Source organism: Hemibagrus wyckioides, linkage group LG28, assembly GCF_019097595.1.
Source record: "Hemibagrus wyckioides isolate EC202008001 linkage group LG28, SWU_Hwy_1.0, whole genome shotgun sequence".
Classification (NCBI taxonomy): Eukaryota; Metazoa; Chordata; class Actinopteri; order Siluriformes; family Bagridae; genus Hemibagrus; species Hemibagrus wyckioides.
The window spans coordinates 11,197,103-11,218,890 of NC_080737.1; the positions used below are offsets into that span (position 1 = coordinate 11,197,103).

Below are 21,788 nucleotides of genomic sequence, written 5' to 3' on the forward strand. Positions count from 1 at the left end.
TGCTCAAATTTGTCCTTGGAAAACATTGTGTTGGGGTGCAAGTGAAAAGTGTTCACACTGCAAACAAACAAACAATTAAAAAACACACTTAACAGACCCCACATGTTTTAATGTACAGAAACCTATTTATGAGCCAGTATTTTTGTAGTGTTCCTTAGCTAGCTATTGTTATTTTAGCTTATTTACACAATACTGTTATTTTTTAAAGAGGAATTTCTATCCACCCAAAATATGCTTACACCTGGCCTTTCTTTTTCTTTTTCATTTTGTGACATTCCTGCACCAGCTCTACAAAACCACGTTCCACTTTTGGAGTTCTACCAACTTGTCCAGTGGCTTTTATTGTTGCTCTCTGATGGTACTGTGGACTGTGGACCATTTCCTGTAGGAACACCAGGTGTCAGTAATGATTCTGCCTGCAGTAACAGTTATAGATATCTATTCATTATAACGGCTAAGATTCCTCAGTCTCTTGTTTTCTGTGTTTTTTTAATTACTTTAAGCCCTTTTTGTTTGAAAGAGCGCAGCACTGAATTGCACAAGCCTTGCACCGGTTGACCTCTCACAACTTTGACAAGAAATGTCTGCATTTAATCATTCATCCATGTCTGGCTACTTGCTTTCCTTCTGTACCAGTCAGTGTGTGACCTCCATAGCAACAGCCCTCATCAAACCCAGCGGTTCATAAACAAACCAGCAACACAAATTATGACTCCTGGGTGATTCATTTATGTCAGCTGAACTCATGCTTGGAGATCATTTCCACATTATTGCCGTTAAATCATTAAATATATAGGCAAACATTGGTTATGCTTGTTTGAGTTGGCCCATAAAAGGGAAGGGAGTATTCTGTACCTACAGAGAGTACTTTACACACACAGTAAAACTTCTCGGATGAATTTAAGTGAAGACAGCCAAATGTTTCAGCAGGACTAGGCAGGAGGAAGCACTGGGTTGAAAGTATATACAGAGTGAATTGAAGAGAATCAGTTCTGAATTGCTGCCTCTGCTCGGTCATTTTGTTGCTGAGAGCAGGTTGCATAGCAGTACAGCGGCAGCAAACAATATAGCGTCGTTAGGGTGTTGGTGGAGAGAAATGCACGCAAACCTAAGACCTAAGACGCATGCGTATGATTTCATACCATCATTTGAGGCATTTAAAGTTGGTGATAACTTTGCTGTATGATATGAAAACATTGCTGATATTTATGAGCATAGCATTGCTGATTCAGAGCTCCAGGGTCTTTGGTTTGAACCTGAGCTCAGGTGACTGTCTGAGGTTCACTCGTTCTCGCATGTTCATGTGAGTTTCCTCTGGGATTCCGCTCTCTACCCATAAACATACCCATAGTAATGAATGAGGTGGTTTTCACACAGACAGAAAATGAGTGTGATTGTTCCCGGTGCCCCTGCCTGCAGCATTGGTCTGATTTCAAACTCACTTGATTCTATCAACCCTGGTGCCTTTGTGTTCATCTTAGATCATCACAAGTATGCACGGAGAACAGGTTTATATAAGAAGTATTATTATTTTGATGCTATTATGCTCAGTAAGACTCCTCAAGGCTTCTGGGTCTCACAGTGTTGACCTGACGCTCATGGTAGATGTGTGTTGTGGATTGTGGAAACTGATGATGATATCATCAACTAAAACACATGCACAGGTCACTTTACTTCCTGAACAAGTGTGGACCTGAGTACAATTCACTTCAGGAATTGCGGCACAGATCCAGTGCATCTGAACTCACACACCTTCCTTACAGGTAGTCTCGGGTTCAGTACCGAAGAGCACTTTCTAGTCTATGTGACTGTTTTCATATTTCACCAAGTTTTATTCTATTTCGGTCCAAACTGCTGATGTGAGAGTCCCTAAAGTGTAAACATTTTTGTGCATGTGTGATGTTTTACTGGACTAGAATCACATATAGGTTGTGTAACTCTCTTACCTTATCACTGGACAGTGAAGAAGAATGAACAAGTGATAGCTTTCAGAAAATAGGATGTTTAAGTAAAAAACAGTGGTCAAATGGAGGTGAGTGTAGCCAAACACTGACTACAATACTTATTTACATTTTGAAAGATTAGAACTCTGCACTGAACTGACAAACCCCTTTCTCTTTGCTGTGGCTCCCATTAAATAATGGTGGATCTTTAGGCCTGCAGTAGCAAAGGAAATGGATACGATAAGGATATGACATAATATCTGTTTGAGTTATGTCAGAGGAAAAGTTCTGGTTTTGATTTGGTTAGAGATGGGGTGGCAGGTGCCACGTTGTGCAGTCCAGTACGACTCGTCCCATGGGCTTTCCAACTTGCCCATTGTCACTTTTTCAGCAGTCACAGCAAGGGCACGCTGTCAAAACCTTTGCAGAATTGTTCTTCTAACTGTGAATGTCTATAATCTCATGACCTCAACATTTTAAGGACTGCCCTTCTACATCCATGAATTGTTGTGTAATAACATATTCAAAGAGTCTTGAAAGACTCTAATTCAAACATTCCCAATAATAGCCCTGTCTCCTCATCTGTTTTAACCATTTTAATTGGAAAATTCATACTTTAAAATTCATAAAAAATGTATGGGCTGGTCTGGCTGTGAAAATGTTCCACTGAGTTATTTATGGACAAAGAGTGTGTTAGATTTATGGGAATTTCCAAAAAAAAAAAAAAGTTGAGTAAAGGGATTGGTCCAAACCATCTCGTATAATTGCAGAAAATGGAAGCTGAGTTTAGTCCTCTTTTGCTTTCCGTGTCACACAACTGGGAAATTTGCTAGCGAATTTGAAGTGAATAGCAGCAGGGATGGACAAAACACAATGAACAGAACACAATCATGCAATTCTCCAATCAGCCAATCATCTGGCAGCAGCACAACATATACAATTATCCAGATACAGATCAAGAGCTTCAGTTAATGTTCACATCAAACATCAGAACGTGATTTTATTCACTTTGCTCGTGGCATGATTGCTGGAGCCAGACGGGCTGGTGTGGGTATTTCAGAAACTGCTGATCTCTAGGCACATTTTTTCCAATCCTCAACTGTCCGGTTTCAGTGAGTCTGTGTCCACTATAACCTCACAGTCCTGTTCCTGGCTGAAAGGAGTGGAACTACAATAACTACAATACTTATTTACACTTTGAAATATTTGTCTAATAAAACAGAGCAAGCAGCTATTTCCTGATTTAGCCAACTAACTTCCTCAGAACACCATATTGCTGATATGCTGATATGGAAAAAATAAATTTTTCTTCAATGTCTCCCATTAAATAGTACCATTGTCTGCAGTAGCAAAGGATATGCATATGATAAAGACTTGCTGCATAGTCTGCTTGATATATATGGTTATCAGCTGCTGTAGTGGTTGACAGATATGTTTTTTAGTGGCCAAAAGTAGGGAGCTTCATTGCAATTATGCCATATCCCCTCAGATACCAAAACACATTACATAGTAACATAACAGTTACATTTCTGCTGCACTAAGCATTCTTTAAACACCAGCAAAAATGATTAAAAAAATTTGCCAGGGAATCAATCGGCACAAATTCAGTGATAATGGTCGACTATTTAGAACAAATGCGCATGTGAGCACATATGAAGAGCCCAGGCACATTTAGATTAAATTCAGTTACATTTCAATTAGGAAATAATGGACTACAGGTTTTCTCTTTGAGATTAGTTATGAATATTGCAAACAGCGCTAGCTTGTGTCTCCTGTGAAAGCCTAACTTAACTGACCAACTGGAAGTCGAGTCATGTCAACTTCCAGATAAGCGCACAGGGATGTCTGAGAATCTTCACAGACACTTTACTGACCAACGTGACTATGGCAGCCTTTTGTGATGAGATTCTTACACATGCTGAACATCCCCTTTTCGTTGTACTAGAGTAAAGATTGCTTATCTTATAATTATTTGACTCTTTCAGCCTTACCATTTGTTCTTTGGGAACTCTAATACCAGTGCTTTCTCTGAGGCGTTTCATTTTCTTTGATCGCAAATAGCTTGCGATTGCTGGGGCAGAAAGTAGGGGAAGGTCAAGCACTTCTATTAACCAGCCATGCTCGCAGGCTGATGGGTTGATTAAAATACTTGATATCAGCCTAATTAATTAGCTGGGCTGATCAATCGGTCATCCGCTAGCGTTTCCACCTCAAGGTTATACATGTTTTGCATTCTGAGCTTTTTTCCTTCTCACCATGGTTGTAAAAAGTAGTTAATTAAGTTACCATAGGCTATCAGTCAGATTAAGCAAGTCTGGATGTTTCCCTTCTGACCTCTGCTGGCTAATTTTTTGTACCATTCTGTGTAAATCCCTGGAGATCAACAGTTTCTGAAATACTCAAATCAGCCTGTCTGCCAACAACCATGCCATGGTCAAAGGCACTGAGACCACATTTTCTCCCATTCTGATGTTTGATGTGATCATTAACTGAAGCGCCTGACATTTAACTGCGTGGTTTTATGCACTGTGCGGCTTCCACATGATTGGCTGATTGGATAATTGCATGAAGGAGTAGTTGTACCGTATAAAGTGGATGGTGAGCAAATAGGAAATTACGCTGATTTCTAACTTGCTGAAAAGCTCCTGGTTACACGACCTCACTTGACTATACACACAGTATACAGAAAGGACATTTATAATCATTAGAAATAATATTTACATATTTATAATCACACTCTGTGTCAGCCAAATGAGGACGGGGTCTCTTTTGAGTTTCTCTCCATGTTTCTTCCTCATAAGAAGAGGAATTTTTCTGTGCCACTGTTGCCTCAGGCTTGCTGATTAGAGATAAATGTCATATTTATTCTGAATTTTTGTATTTCTGTAAATCTGCTATGATACAATTGTTCATTGTTAAACTGAATCGAACTGAATTGGAAATAGCAAATGTGTAGAGAATCATCTCAGACTAACCGAATATTATAATACCAGGTCCTTACTGGCACCAGTACTGCATGCAGCTGACTAATAAAACAAATTAGGTAGATTTTGTGGCCAAGCACATGGTGGATCCTATTGTTTTGATTGGGATATTTTCGTATTAGGGGCAAAGCACCGAGCATCTCTGTTTCTTAACGGAATTTTCCTACTTCTTCTTATTTTTCTTCCCTAAAATGCTTACTATTTGCCAAGCATCACAACATTTTTGTACCTTGTTATTACTTGCCTGAAACCAAACAAAGGCTCCAAAACAGGAAATCAGATCATATCTCTGCAAAGCTTTTGCATGTTGAGACTCAAATGTAATATATTTATATATATATATATATATATATATATATATATATATATATATATATATATATATATATATATATATATAAATACTTCTGGTAATTTACTAGTTTGCATGTATCATCTACAATAAGGGACCAGTGGATGACTGGATTGCAACAAAACCACAGCCACCACCAGCTAGTCACTTTTCAGCATTTGTAAATCTAGCTAGCTTCTAGTACACTATTTACTCTTATGCATGAGATTGCAAATGTGGTGCTTAGACCCCCAGTGATTACTGCTTGTGGCTACATATGTTAGTATTACTTGTGCAATATCTTTGTCACACTCATATTGGTGTTTAACTTAAGTAGCGCTTCATGAACACCATTACAGCGCCTGCTTTTCAACCAATGTCCCTGATAACTATAGAAATTTCTCCTTGCTGGTTCAGTTATTGCATGTGTCGATGTGTCCGTGCGATGAATTACAGAAATCTCGCAATGTTTTTAACCTAATTTGTATCCGCCATCTGTAGCTCATGTTTGATTGGGAATACTTTTGCAGAGGGAAGAATTTGTGGTTATGTGTTACCAACATAGTCAACATAAAGCGTCTCAGATTCTGTCCTGCGGTGCAGGGATAGCACAGAATGTTCAGGAAACTAAAACTACATAATAACAGCATTGGTAAAAACTTTCTCTCGTTTCTCTCTCATATGTCGATCTTTATTTTTAGAGTGTAACAATTCATTGTTTATAGTTGGGTATTTTAAGGGTTTATTGAAAGATTTCAACGAATACAACTTCTCATCGCTATTTATACAGTGATTTCGTATAAACGCTGCTCACAGAATAACAATACATAAATTTAAAGCAAATGATACAGCCAAGGATAACTTCGGAAATGTATAAACTTCCTGAGCAAAAGAAATTGAATGAAATTGTGTAACCGAGACTGAAAAAAGGACAACCATCGTCCTCTGATTGAAACCAGATATTTTTGGATTACAGTAAAAAGAGTCAAAGTGCACGAGATTACCAGAGAGAATCAGAGTACAGATCCATGAGACAAGTCATCTGAAGTGTCAAAAAGAACTATTTCACAATAAAGAAAAACTGTTTTCTTTTTTAACACACATGTGAGTTGAATTTTATGTCCAAGGGCTGGGATATTCAGTATACAAAATTTGAAGCTTGATTTGAAACATCACACGATCACATGATCTTTCTCTCTCTCTGTCTTTCTCTGTCGAGCTATACATCCCATTCCCGAGCTCCCAGTGTTCTGAGTTTCCAATGTGACCACTGGCTTTACCCATGGTTGGAGTCTCATCGCTTGGTGGTGCTCACTGATGCTGTGGATGGATCTGTGTGGACAGCCTGTGACCACAGAGCCACTTTGGGACTTTCACACCGTCACAGATCTACCATTACATCTGTCAGCTTGTGACAGCAAGGAATTAGTTATATTCCTTATCTGTTTCTCTACTTCTGTAAAGCTGCTTTGAGACAATGTCCATTGTTAAAAGGGCTATACAAATAAATTGAATTGAATTGAAGCTCAGATGAATAAATGAGATTAGTGTTTGTGATGTGTTAATGTTACATTCACATATACAACAACCAGGGATCATTTGTTTTCAGTGAGAACTTATAAAGTAAATAAAGTTATGGAGTGACTTGGTGCAGTGACTACCAATAAGAGTGAAGACAGTAGAGCGCATGGTGCTTCTCCTTCAGCCCATATGAGATGATATGCATAAATACACTGATATATTTTCTATACATATGCCAAATCTCCTTCCTTTAAGAAAAAATGGATTCGGAATGCTAGTTGTGCCGCCCACCGAAAAACATTATTACTATGGCGAGCAGTAGTATGAACTCCTACTGGCGACTTCACAGTATAGCGACTGGAGACTTGCTGTGTGTATGAACATAGCTTTAGTTTGTATAAGACCACAGCAGGATGGTGACTGAAATGGAAAACTCATCTATAACTCCAAATGAATTCAGGAACAAATACATAAAACGCGTCATGTTTAATCTGGCTGTAAGATTTCTTTTTTTCTTTATGACAGATTTGACTGTAACTGAAATTTTGGTCAAGGCAGATTTATGCATTAATGAGAAAGTTGTACTGTGTGGGATTTGGCATGGTTTTCTGTAGCTGCTTGGTAAGTAGATGGATGAGTCTGAGCATGGGTAACAGGACAGTTGCCACATTTTTATGAGGATTGGTTTCAGTAACTACTTGGCCACCTGATGAGGCATAACAAAATAAACATTTTTCCCCCCGGATTGTCTCAAAGCAGCTTTATGGACATTACTGCCTTAATTTCTAGGCAGCAGGGGAAAATATCTTAGCATGGAGTTAGAAGGAGGAAGGGAAGTATTAAGACTCAGGAAGGGAAGCCTATCTTCATCAGGGTGACACTGGAAATGAGTTAGATGAATTATTTGGGTTTAAGAATGTATGCTCAGACAAACGGCTAAATAAAACTCTTTGTGTGTGTGTGTGTGTGTGCACTCTGAGAATTTATAAGATTTAATGTAAATATACTGAAATGTTAATTGAGAATCTGATGCAAATGTAGTCATTCGCTCTGCTGTAGGTAAACCCACCTACAGCACTGATTTCAGAAAATCATTTGCTGTCACTTTCGTAGCTATTTAGGGAGCACATAAACATTTTGGTTGTCTAAAAAGGGGTGGTGGGGGTCATGGGGTTTGGCAGAATGTAGCAGTTAGCATTCCCACCTCACAGCTCCAGGTCCTTTTTCTGTCCTGAGTTTAGGTTATTGTCTGTGTGGGGTTTCACTTGTTCTCCAGTGTAGTGTAGCCAATCAACTTACTAGTGTGTTTTTAGGAGGTAGAGGAAAACCAGAAAATCAGAAAGAAACCCACACACACCTGGGTGGGTTTCTGTGTGGGTTTCTTTCTCCGGTTTTCTCCTAACTTTAAAAACACACTAGTAGGTTGACTGGTTAAACTAAACAGACTCTGTGTGTGTGAATGAGTGTGTGAATGTGTGTACATGTTGCCCTGCAATAGATTAGTGTACGATCCAGGGCATTCTCTGACCAAGATAAGGCAGTTACTGATGAATGAATGAATGAATGAATGGGTGAGTGAATGAATGAATAAATGGGTGAGTGAATGAATGAATGAATGAATGAATGAAAGAGTGAGTGAGTGAATGAATGAATGGGTGGGTGGGTGAGTGAATGAATGAATGAATGGGTGAGTGAGTGAATGAATGAATGAATGAGTCAGTGAATGAATGAATGAATGGGTGAGTGAATGAATGAATGAATGAATGGGTGGGTGAGTGAATGAATGAATGAATGAATGAATGAATGAATGAATGAATGGGTGAGTGAATGAATGAATGAATGAATGAATGAATGAATGAATGAATGAATGAGTCAGTGAATGAATGAATGGGTGAGTGAATGAATGAATGAATGAAAGAATGAATGAGTGAATGAATAGGTGAGTGAATGTGTGAATAAGTGAATGAATAAATGAATGAATGAGTCAATGAATGAATGGGTGAGTGAGTGAATGAATGAAAGAATGAATGAGTGAATGAATAGGTGAGTGAATGAATGAATGGGTGAATAAGTGAATGAATGAATGAATGAGTGAATGAATGAATGAGGTTGGTGTACATCAAGGATCCTTTCAAGGGACGAATGAATAGACACTTCTGAGTGACATTTTGTGATGCCAGTACGAGAAGTTCATTATGGCAAGCTCCATTTCAATTTTTCCTACAGCCCAGAAACCTAAACCTAGTTCTTTGGGTGTGAAAGTCCCTAAATTCAGAAAAAAATATACCCATAAATACACTGCGTGTTAGGTCAAAACATCTGCATCAGTAAGGTAAGATCATGTTTTCAAACTTATGTTTTAGTCAAACACGGGATTACTCAATATCTTATTTTTTAGATAATGTTTTACTTTATCGTTCACGGCAACATCATGCCCTTTTACCCCAGTTAGAAACCACATAGGGTCCATAGGGTGATTCCTGAACAACCTTGTGCTTTTGATAGAACGGAGGCTGTGTGCACCTCTTTTAGATGCTTGTTTACCACTCACATGGAGAGCTCCACATCACGAATGACCTTAAATCAAGGCATCCAGTGTGAGCAGTCTAAATCGAGACACTGTTGCATAATCAACACGGCGAGGTTCCCTCAATGTGTTTACAATCTACGCTTCTGTTCGTCTCAGGCTTTGAAGCATGTTTACGCGTGTATTTATACGAGTGTCTGTGTTGCCTCATTAAATCCGAAGCTTTAACCTTCATCGTGCTATAGAAGACATTTGACTTCTACATCTATGCTTGCATTTCCACAGGATCCTCCAGCCATATATGCAGAAATGACACAGGCAGGTATGGGAAAGGAATTTGTTTACAAATTTGTATTTTTTTTTTATTATAATTATAAAAGCCCTATATTTGGGGGCTAGTTAATGGTCTTAGGCCACCAAGGATAAGGATTTTATGAAAACACAGACAGGGCTCTGTAAAGCCAGAGACGCCTCCTGCTTCACCACTTCACAAGCCTTGAAAGACTCCTTGTTAGAGTAAACGTTAGTTGAAGGCCAGAAAGTGTGTATTCTAGCAAACAAATTCCTCTGTGCATGCAATCTAGAGTCAGCAGAGAGAAAGAGAAGATGAATAGCGGATTAGTTATCTGATACATCCGTTGATTTCCCTTATTTTTACTTTCATTGTCCTTCTCACTAAATCCTTAATGATTTTAAGAGGTATTACTTGCTAGGAAATGATGATAAACTTTCCTGAGTTTACTTACGCACTTACCATATTTCAGTCTACAAAAACAGAGCAATATTGAAATATTTCCATTCCTTAATTATCAAGCAAGTAATGGCACATTTGTCATTCTATTTGTCACATTAGTTCTTTCTATGGAGAGATTTTTTTACAGTAGAATGTTTAACTTAGCGGTACTGCCCAGACACAAACTTTATCCAACTCCATATTTCTGCTATCAGGGGAAAATATTTCTACTTCCAACGAGCCAACTGCAAATTCGAGATACTGACACCAAGTGTACTGTTCCTCATGCTATCAACACAACACGTCCCTGCGTTCTATGAACTGGAACTTCATCTTCAGGACTCGGCATAATGCACTTTATATCCAAAGCACACCTGGGCGTTTTGTCTCGTACAGGGGTGAGTTTGTTTTTGGAGCTCAGAGAGGTGATTCCTTTCTCCCTTCACTGTCAACACGTCCACTAAAGATGGTGAAGGAATGCAGGCTGTAATGCTGAATGTCACAATACTCAGCGCTCTCGCAGCTCACGCGAGTGGTGGAGTGATGCCTGAACAAAGTTTTTTGGAACACACCTGTGGGAGACATGGCCATCACCTGGTGAACTCCTGACCTGTATATCAAGATAGCAGGAGAACGAGGGCAGATGTGAACAGTAGGGTCTGTACAATCATCTTAGGTTCTTTCTTAGGTTGATGATAAAGTCTATCCCGGTTATGAAATTTCGGCTGAGGATTTATTGCTGTACACATAATTGCAATTCACGTACAATCCGTCCTTTTTTTCTTTGCCTTTATGCTTATAAAGTAGAACAGAGAACGTGCTGGAAGACTTCGGTCCTGACTCCTGGCACAAACATTCACACACTCGTTTGTTACGATCATTAGGAATCACTGGTTCCTAAAGTGGAGTCTGATGACACTCAAGGCTCTCTAAAGAGGTTTTAGACCTCAGAACCCATGTTTATCACTATTATTCTATGTATAATTTAATACTTCTTTTGTAGTTCTGTCTTTTATGAAGCACCATCATCCTGAAGGAACATTATTTCATGTTCATGTGCACTGTACCAGCTGTATGTGGTTGAAATGACAATAAAAAGCCTCTTAACTTGATTGAGTTTTATATAGTTATTATTCTATTTGACTAGGCACTAATACTAATAATCCATCCATTCAGCCATTTTCTGAACGTCTTATCCAGGATCATAAGAAGCCTGAACCCTATCCCAGGGGACTCAGGGGACGAGGCAGGAGACACTAGACCATCACCCATTCACACACTACGGACGATTTAGAGATGAAAATCATAATCCTAAATGTCATCGCATGTATTCTGTTAATTAATAATTACTCTAAACCTCTAAAGAATAGCCATTATACAGACATGGATACTTTACTCATTAAAAACATACAACCCGGTATTACTGATACTGACACACTGATCAGGTTCTGTTAATAAACTAATTGAGAATGATTGTTGTTTCACCAACACCATATTTATATAAAGACAGTATAACAGTGAAACAATCTTCCCCAAGCTATTTTATAACTGTGAAAAGACTTGATATGATTAGATTTAAGGTTATGATGTGTTTATAGTTTGACTTTATTATTTTTCACATTAGGATGTTACTTGGAGGCTTTACAGTAATAAATGGTGCTCTGAAAGACTTGACAAGCATTATACAATCATTGCACAACATTTTGGCCAGTTTTTCTATCAAAACGTTCTTTCTGTTTTGTGGCACTCTTAAGATCGGTTGCGAAAATGAAACAGCAAACCAACAACACTTAATATGCAATATAAAGTTGAAAACTAAATGGTCGATGTTGGGAATATGGTCGTGCGTGCTTAATGCATCATGTTGCCTCACAGATACATGGCATGACTTTTATTTCATCTAAAGACACACACATTATTCAATATATCTTAGATGTTACCAAATATTTTGCAGTATCGTGCAATCATTTTCGACTAGTCTAAGGAAACTTTGGACATATTTATTCAAACGAAAATACAACATGCTGTAAAATAAGTCCTGTTTTCCCCTCGAGGAATATATCAGTATTTTTCTACACAGCTTGCCTGAGGCAAGAGTGTATAAATGGGCTGTAGTGTTGCTTGGAATGTGGTGATCAATCCATCACCTTCGAAGTGGAACATTCTGATCAAACATTCTTTGAAGGATGTGTTTTTGCACCACACCGCTATTGGAAAGCAAGGGGATATAGGCTACTGTACATAGGGATTAGGGGAAAAACTAAACTGATGCAAGCCTGTGATGATGATGCATGAAGCAGTGGAAGAGGCACATGCTGTACAGAATACCGTTTCTGCAGGGTGCTTCTCTCAGGCTTGTTTTATCTGTCAGTCTTCTTTTTTTGCTCGTCCTCAGCTTACGTATACCTTAATAGGATATCCTAGTCAGTGATAGAGATTTTGATTTTGAATCAGCTGACCTTCATTCAAATCTTCAACATCTTTAGGAACATAATAATAAGCATATGCATATACAAAAATACCCACAGAGGTTGTTTGACTTCCCACTCTACCATCTGCACCCAATGTCAAATCTCAGCTGCAAAAATAATTCATACCCAACCCACTCATAATTCACCTATTTGGTGAATTTACGAGGACTTTGAGTGTTCAACTGCGACCTCCAGTCCGGTAAAAATCCATGTGGATTCACCAAAGGTATTTTTGGTATCTGCTTGTAGGGTCTTGAACCATCCATGGTATTCAGTGACACTACATTCACCCTTTGTAATGTTTGATACATCAAGCAGTTTGGTTTTGTTGGCCCGGAAAGCAGCATATTTTCCAAGTCAACCTGAACAATGTTATAAAAGAGGAGCCTTTGATGCAAGGAGAGTTTGTGTGTTTAAAAAAAGAGACATTTTGGGAAGAATGGTACGTGTATTAGGAGTTATTTTGGGTGTTTGTGGTCAAGCATACACACACACACACACACACACACATCCTGAGACACCCATTCTGTTCATGTCTGACTAACCCTGCTGAATCCTTAAAGGAATATTTCAGTAAAAAAAATCATAATTGCAGTCGATCAGTGATGAGATATGGGAGTGGGAGTCTTGAGTCTTTGGTGTGGTGGAGTTGGATCACTGGAGCTATGAGGTGGACACAGTGCAGGCCTAAATCCCACTCTTATTTAAAGTGACAGCATTATGGACTGTAAAAGTGTTTTAAATAAATGACTTAATACAAAATAACAAGGATAATCTGTAGTCACAATTTATTTTCATAGTGGAGTGTTGCTTCCAGCTTTCTGGTGTGACGCCTACTTCAAACTTGGGAAGACTTTGAGTTTTTTAAGTTGTGTGGATTGATACCAAAATCACCTTGAGGATAAAAGTAGTTCTGGTTGTACGAGATGGCTGTACTTAGAAGGTCACAGTTATGTTCATGTTCATAATGTGTACTAAACCATGTGTAAAATGTTTTTTGTTGCTGTTGTTGACTTTTTGTTTACCTTTCAAACAACTATTTTATTTAACACAGTATTAAGGGCATAGTATTTTTATCACCCTTGCCCTTAATATGTTTGTAGACCTGTAGCGAGTAATACAGTACACTATAAACTGGTATAGTAGGATATTAATGATGTCATTTCGAACGTCCTTACCACAGTAAAGCATCACATATCTCAGAAAACATGTGCAAGCCTGGTTTCCATGGTAATGGCATCCTCTTTTGCTTTATATTATGCTTTTATTGTTAGTTAGGGTGAAGCTCTGCCTTGTGTGTGGTCTGAGAAAGGCATCGCAAACACACACACACACACACACACACACACACACACACAGAAATCCATTTGTTTTCTGCCTTTAGTTTTGTCGGAGCTGCAAGGAGAATACTCCTGACTAAATTTCCAGTCTCCTTTAAACAACTGCATTAAGATATTTCACCTTAAAAATTTGTTTTAAATAAACAATAAATAAATAGTTTGAAGTCATCTAGTGCAGACTGAATACAAATTGCACTCAATTCAATTCAATTCTATTTCTATTCTATTTCACGCTTTCAACAATGGACATTGTCTCAAAGCAGCTTTAAAGAAATATAACAATTCAGAAACAATGAAAAAGTTTAATATTGAAATTTATGTTTATCTCTAATGAGCAAGTCATAGGCAACCACCGGCTCTACCCCTGGTCGGAGTCTCGTCGCTTGGTGGTGCTCACTGATGTTGTGGACCGATCTGTGTGGACAGCCTGTGACCAGGAGACAGCCATAGACAGAGCCACTTGGGGATGTCCAATAGTAACTTTTATTTAAACTTTACAAATAAATTGAATTGAAACTGAGACGTTATAAAGAAGAAACCTCGAGAGGGACCAGACTTAAAAGGGAAGCCATCCTCATCTGGGTGACACTGGACTGTGTGATTAAATAATGTCTTTTCTACAGCTATAAATAGTCAAGTGAAATTGTGTAACTATGATAGTTGTATACGAGTTGTTTTCCTTAACTTAATAAATTGAAAAATATCCTGTAAATAATGTCTCTTATTGTCCCAATTCGACGTCTGAGTGTCTCAGATAAGCTCCGCAGCCCGTAGGAAGACTATGTGAAACATGTTGTTGTTCAGTTCCCGGCACCATTCTATGTTTTGTGACTAAATTCCAAAAGATTTCAACTCCTTACATGACTCACGTCATCACTGCAATAAAATTCCTACGCATCTGCTTGGGTTTGTTGAATCATTGTGTGTGTGACAGTAGACTCACATTTTGGCTCTTGGGACCTGAGAATTCCCCTTCAATTCATGAATGAACATTTTTGACAGACAGACTTGGCTCTCAAACCTACATTCTGACACACAAACCTCTTCCTCTGTCAGTCCATCTCTCTCTCTCTTTCTCTCTCTCTGTGTGAGAGTGGGAGTTGCGCGTCATTGACTGGGTGGCACCTATGTGCCATGTGTGTGAGATGTCTTGGAGAAAGCCGGCCTCGTCTGACACCCTGTCTGTCTCGTCTGCAGGGGAGGTGAGAGGGATTACTGTGTGTGTGTGTGTGTGTGTGTGTGTTTGTGTGGGTTACCTTTTTACAGTGTTTCAAAACCAGTCCAACTTTCCTGAAGACACTTCACAGTGCTTCCGTCATTTCTGCCACTTTCTCTGCTTCCCTCAAAAAGTCTCCAGTTTGTCAGCATGGATGTAGATTTTGTACAGCGTGGAATAAACAGGGTGGTCTTGGAGTGTATCTTGGAGATTTGTCAAAAATGTTTGTGTGTTTGCTTGTATCCAAAAAATTTGCTGTGCGCACACACACACAAACACGCACATACACACACACAGTTTACAGAATCTTAAACTTAGTAAATACATTCATATGACAGTGTTTCTGATATTATTATTATTATGATGATTATGATGATTATTATTATGATGACGATAATGATTATTATTATTATTATTATTATTATTATTATTATTATTATTATTATTATTATTATTATTATTAGTTATGGTTATGTCTACTAGTTAGGTGTATGTCTGCTATTAACTGGCAGCTAGTAGGTGTATTATTCCAGTCCTAGTCACCTGCCAAGCTTTGTGTGTGTGTGTGAGTGATATATCAGAGGGGGCTGTCTGCTGTTCTCTATAAAAGCCGTAGCCACTGAGGGAATCTCTTCAAGGAGAACCGAGCTACCCGCTGCTGCTGGCATTTCACACACTCATACTCAACCACACACACACACAGACTCGCGCACACACACAGACACACAGCAGGAGTCAGACGTTGGATTGCAGGAAAAACAGCAAACCAACAGAACTGAAAGGAAGAACTGATGGAGAACTGACGGACAAGCCGAATTTACTTTATTTGAAATTTGATCTAATCCTCCGCTCCTTTGGGCTTCGAGCAGTCTAACTCCAGTGCTCTTACACAAAACTTCTCTTTGGGGTGAAATTTTGTCTTTGAGGATGATTTTAAGGCGAGCAAACCTTCTCGTACTGGTGCTTGTGTCCTGGTGTGCTGTAAAGGTGAGTCTTTCTGAGCTTTCAATCTAAATCTAAAATACAAAGCTGAAACAAGAATATCTATAAAGATCTGGGTATAATCCAAAATGGTAAGAAAAATGAATTCCAGCATATACACAATGGGATATATATGTGGAGTGCCACAGATTAAAATAATTAAAAGTAATTATTTCTTAAAATCATTTGGAAATAATTAGGAATTTTCTTGAAATAATTTGGTATTTTTTTCCCCCCTCAGTTATGGATTAAACAAATAATAATACGGTCTTGTCTTGGCTGGAAGAAATTCTCTGCTCTAATCCAATGTGATTTAAATAGCTTAGAGTTTTGTTTGAGTTTTGTCTTTGGGTTTCAATGAACTTCAGCCATGGATGATCACCCAAAGTATTTTATTTATTTTTCATTTGGAATCTGTGTACTGTCACACAGTTTAGAGATATTTAAAAAAAAAAGTGATTATGTATCTTCCATTATTTCAATTATAGATCATCACTAAAGAAATAATTCTAAATAAATATCTTGCTGAACTGCTTCATCTAATCTCCTTGTCCTTTGTGAACCTTTCTTGCAGATCCAGGGCGAGTGTCCGCGGAAGTGCTCGTGCCCCTCGTCTCCGCCTTCGTGCCTGCCTGGGATCAGCTCTGTGCTGGACTCCTGTGGCTGCTGCAGGGTATGTGCCAGACAGTTTAATCAGGACTGCAGTGCCACTGAGCCCTGTGACCACATCAAGGGGCTGCACTGCCATCTAGGGGCCAAGGGAGACCCTCAGAGAGGCTTGTGCCGAGGTGAGGACGGATGTTTATGTCAGCAAAACAAACTGGAAACTTATATGAGAAGAGAATAGATCATGTTCCACTCATACAAAGACTAATCAAGTTTAAACATGTATTTCTGTATCATTTTTGTAATCTGTAAAAGAACCAAGCTTCATGATTTTAGTATTTTTTCACTTAATGGGTCATTAAGAAAGATGATAAACCCTAGATGTGTGCTTATTCTCGTCCTCATTTAAGCCCCATTATTAATTCTACTTCACTACTCCCGCTCAGCCGAGGCTCAAGGAAGGCCGTGTGAGCTGGATGGGCGAGTCTACCAGCATGGGGAAGACTTCCAGCCTAGCTGTGAGCATCGCTGTACCTGCATGGATGGAGTGGTGGGCTGCATGCCACTCTGTCCACATCATGTGTCCCTCCCTGACTGGCGCTGTGCCCGGCCTCGCCTCACCACACTGCCTGGACGTTGCTGCCAGGAGTGGGTGTGTGATGATGACAACCACATTGCTGAAGATGACACGATGCTTGAGAGCACTCCTCACGAATATAAGAATCATAACGACATCACTGGTAATGAGCTATTAGTAATGCCACCAACACCATGGGACATCAGTGCAGGAGCACCACATAATGGTAAGTGTATGGCAAGAGGGCTTCTCCAACAACAGCATTCTTTTGTTGTACACTTATATGATATAACACCTTAATAATGATGCATTTCTAGTGATATCATTTATTCATTTATTTATTCATTGTTCACTGATGATGCTCTGTCCCTGGTGTTTATGTTTAGAGTGGATTTCCTCCACAAAATCCCACATATTCGTCCCACCTACGTGCTTTCTGCAAACCACTGATTGGTCACCTTGCTCAGCAACCTGTGGAATGGGTGTGTCCAGCAGGGTAACCAATAGCAACACAGAGTGCCGGCTCGTCAAGGAGACTCGTCTGTGTCAGATCCGGGAGTGTAGCAGTAGTCTATTGGAGTCACCGCTCAAGGTGAGTGAAGAACAGAGGATGACCTCACAGCATCATGTACTTAAGGGAACTGTTACTGTTTGTTATATATACATACACTCACTGTCCACTTTATTAGGTACACCTGCACATTCATGTGGATATCTAATCAGCCAATTACATGGCAGCAGTGCAATGCAAACAAATATGCAGGTACCGGTCAAGAGATCCCGTTAATGTTCACATTATAATCAGAATGAAGAAAAAGTGTGATCTCAGGGTGACTTTGATTGTGGCATGGATGCTGGTGCCACATAGGCTGGTTTGAGTATTGCATGTAACTGCTGATCAACTGCAGTTTTCACACACAAAAATCTCTAGAGTTTACACAGAATGGTGCAGAACACAAAAAACATCCTGTCCCCATCTATACTGTTAATAATAATACTGTTAAATTGGGAGCCAGTGTAATCTTACCCAGTGTGCTTCTGGTGTGGTCTGGTGAGGGTAAACACCCAGTGGTAGCTAAAGACCACACATACTGCAGATCGCACAGATCCTGTACAGAGATTCTGTAAAGAATAGTGTTGCGTTGATCGAGTCTGAATGTGACAAATGCAGGTCCAAGCTGCAGAGTCTGGATGGAGGAATAAAGTCTGGAAATGTTCTTGAGATGAAAGAACGCTGGTTTGGTAGCATTTCAAATATGAGACTCAAATAACAGGATGATGCAGAGGCTTCCAGCTGAGGTAGATGTAATAAAGTCAGAGGTGGTCAGGATGCTTTGCATTCTTTAGGGTGGCTGAGGATGTAATCAGTATGACTTCAGATTTGTTATTAGAGCCGCAGAACATTTTCAGACAACAGATCTTTATATCACTCAGACACTGAAACAGTGCAGGAGGAGGCAGTCTGTGTGAAGAGTCAGTGAGTATGTAAAACTACGTATCATCAGCTTAACAATGCAAATATAGACATGCCATGTAATGGTATTCCCCCAGGGGAATCATGTCTACAGTATTCAATTCAATTCAGTTTATTTGTATAGTGCTTTTAATAATGGACATTGTCTCAAAGTAGCTTTATTATTAAACTATATTATTCCTATTTTATCCCTAATGAGCAAGCCATTATAATGAATAATAGTAGGCCAAGAAATGAACATTGGATAAAAGTGAGAAAAGTCTGATTTTTTGCTTCAAGATTATGCCAAGACTTACTGCAGTATTGTCTAAAGGATGTATGTCCAGAAATCCATAGCTAGCCGTAGCAAAAAGCTCATTTGTAACCCTAACAAGTGCAGTTTCAGTAAACTCAAAAATGAAAACCCCTTAAACAGGTAATTGGAGGTAAAAGTGTTGTTTGAGCTGAGGCTGCTTGAGTAGCTTGCCCAGAAGAGTCATGTAAGAAATTACTGTTAGAAATCTGTAATTACTGAGGTCCTCTGGGAAGTCTGCTAAAACTGTCGATAAATATTTTTCTATTAAGTCATTGTTTTTTTAAGTCAGAATTTTAGAAATTGTTAGCAAGTGGGAACAGATTACTGTGTGTGTGGGGGGGGCTCTTGGGTTTCTCTGGCATTACTGATAACAGTGCTATAGTGGTCAGTCTTAAGTGCCTCCTTGTACTGCCGAACATGATCTTTGTAGGCAACTGCATACACTGCTAGTTCTAGCTTCCTGCAGAAGCGTTTGCTGACATAACTGGCAGCCATTGCTTTTGTGAGGTTGAGCTGAGGAGTACACCAGTGTGCAGGATGAGTGAAAGTCACAGCTCTGAAGGGAAGGGAAGCAGAACGAATATTAGTAGACGTAGGTTAGTTATAAGCAGCAAGTAAGAAGTAAATAGGTATATTAAACAATACAGCCTTATAATCAGAGATACTAAATCAGCCCTATAGAGGTAACCAGGTTTAGTCAGCACACGCTATCCATAGTGCACCATTTAGTGTGTGGGGGGGGGATTTCCTTATTCTGTTACATGGACATACTGTTACAGCCCTAATAATAAACATGTATTTTTTTTCTGTATCTCCTCAGAAAGGGAAGAAGTGTCAGAGAAGTGTAAGGCCACATGAGCCAGCTCCTCTCACATTCGCTGGATGCACCACTGTGCGCCGCTACCGTCTGCGTTCGTGTGGATCGTGTGTAGACGGTCGCTGTTGTGAGCCCACTCTCACCCGCACTGTGCGCATGCGCTTCCACTGCCCACAAGGACAGGAATTCACCCGCAACGTCATGTGGATCGTTCAGTGCAGCTGCACTCAGGGCTGCAGCACCAGATCATCGACACAGCACCCGAAATCCATCAGTCTGCCCAATGATATACACACATTCAAATACTAGAACATGAACACACTCTCTCTCACACACACACACACGCAAATGCACACCCAGTATCTTTACATCCATTACATAAAGCAAAATAAGCTGCAGTCTCATCAACTATACAAAGACCCAAACTTAAATAATAATACACAAATTCTAATTTATATTCATTTCTAATGTTTCATCTAATGAAATGTCACATATACATCAGTTACATTTATTCAGTTGATATATATTTTTTCTTTGTTCTTGATTATACAGATTGTATCATCTATATATAATGGAGAATCTATAGATTACGGATTTTATAGCTGGCGCATTTTCGTCATGCTATCGATAATCATTTTTTGATAACTACTGATCATAGACAAATCATTTTCAGATACTGATGCCATTTACATCAAGTTTGAGAAACAATTCTGGTGGATGGAAACATACACTTCCTGCCATTCAGACTGCTCTAGCACTATATTCATTCACTCTCCAGCTTGCTCCCCTTCTTAATTTATACAAGTGATGTACAGATTTTTGTGTATATATATATATGTATGTATGTATCTTGGAAACTGTAACCGTTAACTATATCTTAAGACAACTTCTGTCAAATCTGACAGGCAGTGTTGCTATTCTATGATCTAAAAGATATGCAAACTACATCAATTGTCTATGCAGGCTACTATTTAATACTAAACATGGCACACTATATAATATTTTATGAAAAAACATTGTAACTCATTTATACATGTTTAACGTTAAAGAGGGCATCTTCACTGTAAAAACTGTAAATGTATCTTGTACAGGTTTCATATTTATATCCTTTTCATGATTGTACAGACTTCACATGTGGTGGAGTGTCATTGTTAAAACCACCTCTATTTATGGGGTGAATATAAAATGATCAGCAATTATATTTTATATGCAGATTTTTTTTTTTTTTTTTTGATAAATAAAGTTCGTATAACATCTGTGACTTGGTGTGAAATTTTAGTGAGATGCTATGAGTTCTATTCTATAGTTGAGTTTTTAATAATCTATAATGCTATAACGTTTCTTTCCAGCACATGCTGGATTTTCCTAAACAACACAAAACTATTTGAACTACTGATTGGAAAGTCTCCAGCTCGATTCCAGCCACTGTTGGGTTGTTAAACAAGGCTCAGTGACTTTATCCTTTCTCAGTTGTAAGTAGCTTTAGATTGCCAAAGCTTACAATAACATTACCTCCTATTCATTCCTCAAGGATTTACAATACATATGCTTTAGTTGTAAATTATCAATAGTGTACACTCAAAACATTATCATTAGTGCTTAACTTTAGCACTAGTGTCCATATAGGTAATACACTGCTTTTTTTCCTGTCTTGTACCTAATTACACAACTTTTATTCCACTGAGGAAGGTGTTTATTTGTGTGGTGTAACAGCTTTTTGGGTGAGAATATTCTCTAGAGTCAAAATGGTATTTTGTTGGTATTTCAACTCAGGGAGGAAAAGAGAAAATAGATACAAATAAAACAAAATACAATACAATCTGTATCTGTATAAAGATTTAGGGGAATATGAAGAGATACAGTGAGATTTGCAATAGAAACAAACAGCCAAAATATAGAGAAGTAGCATCTGAACATGATGTTGTGTTGGTGTAATGGAATGAGTATGAATCTAGAATGATTTAGTGTTGCT

General features: G+C 38.8%; 1 protein-coding gene across 1 annotated transcript; it reads left to right on the forward strand.

Moving 5' to 3' along the window:
* The first annotated feature begins 15,713 nt into the window (after window positions 1-15,713).
* Window positions 15,714-21,064, forward strand: ccn1l1 (cellular communication network factor 1, like 1). Its single transcript, XM_058382653.1, has 5 exons — window positions 15,714-16,053; window positions 16,622-16,835; window positions 17,100-17,456; window positions 17,617-17,822; window positions 19,820-21,064. Exons 1-5 carry the CDS (start codon window positions 15,994-15,996, stop codon window positions 20,123-20,125), a joined length of 1,143 nt encoding a protein of 380 aa, XP_058238636.1. The 5' UTR covers window positions 15,714-15,993; the 3' UTR covers window positions 20,126-21,064.
* Window positions 21,065-21,788: the final 724 nt, after the last annotated feature.

Excerpts from the sequence above, each read along its gene's own strand:
- ccn1l1 (XM_058382653.1), top strand. The coding sequence starts at position 15,994 with ATGATTTTAAGGCGAGCAAACCTTCTCGTACTGGTGCTTGTGTCCTGG. Across the intron at positions 16,054-16,621 it reads TGTCCTGGTGTGCTGTAAAG|ATCCAGGGCGAGTGTCCGCG; the intron begins GTGAGTCTTTCT and ends CCTTTCTTGCAG. Across the intron at positions 17,457-17,616 it reads TGCAGGAGCACCACATAATG|AGTGGATTTCCTCCACAAAA; the intron begins GTAAGTGTATGG and ends GTTTATGTTTAG.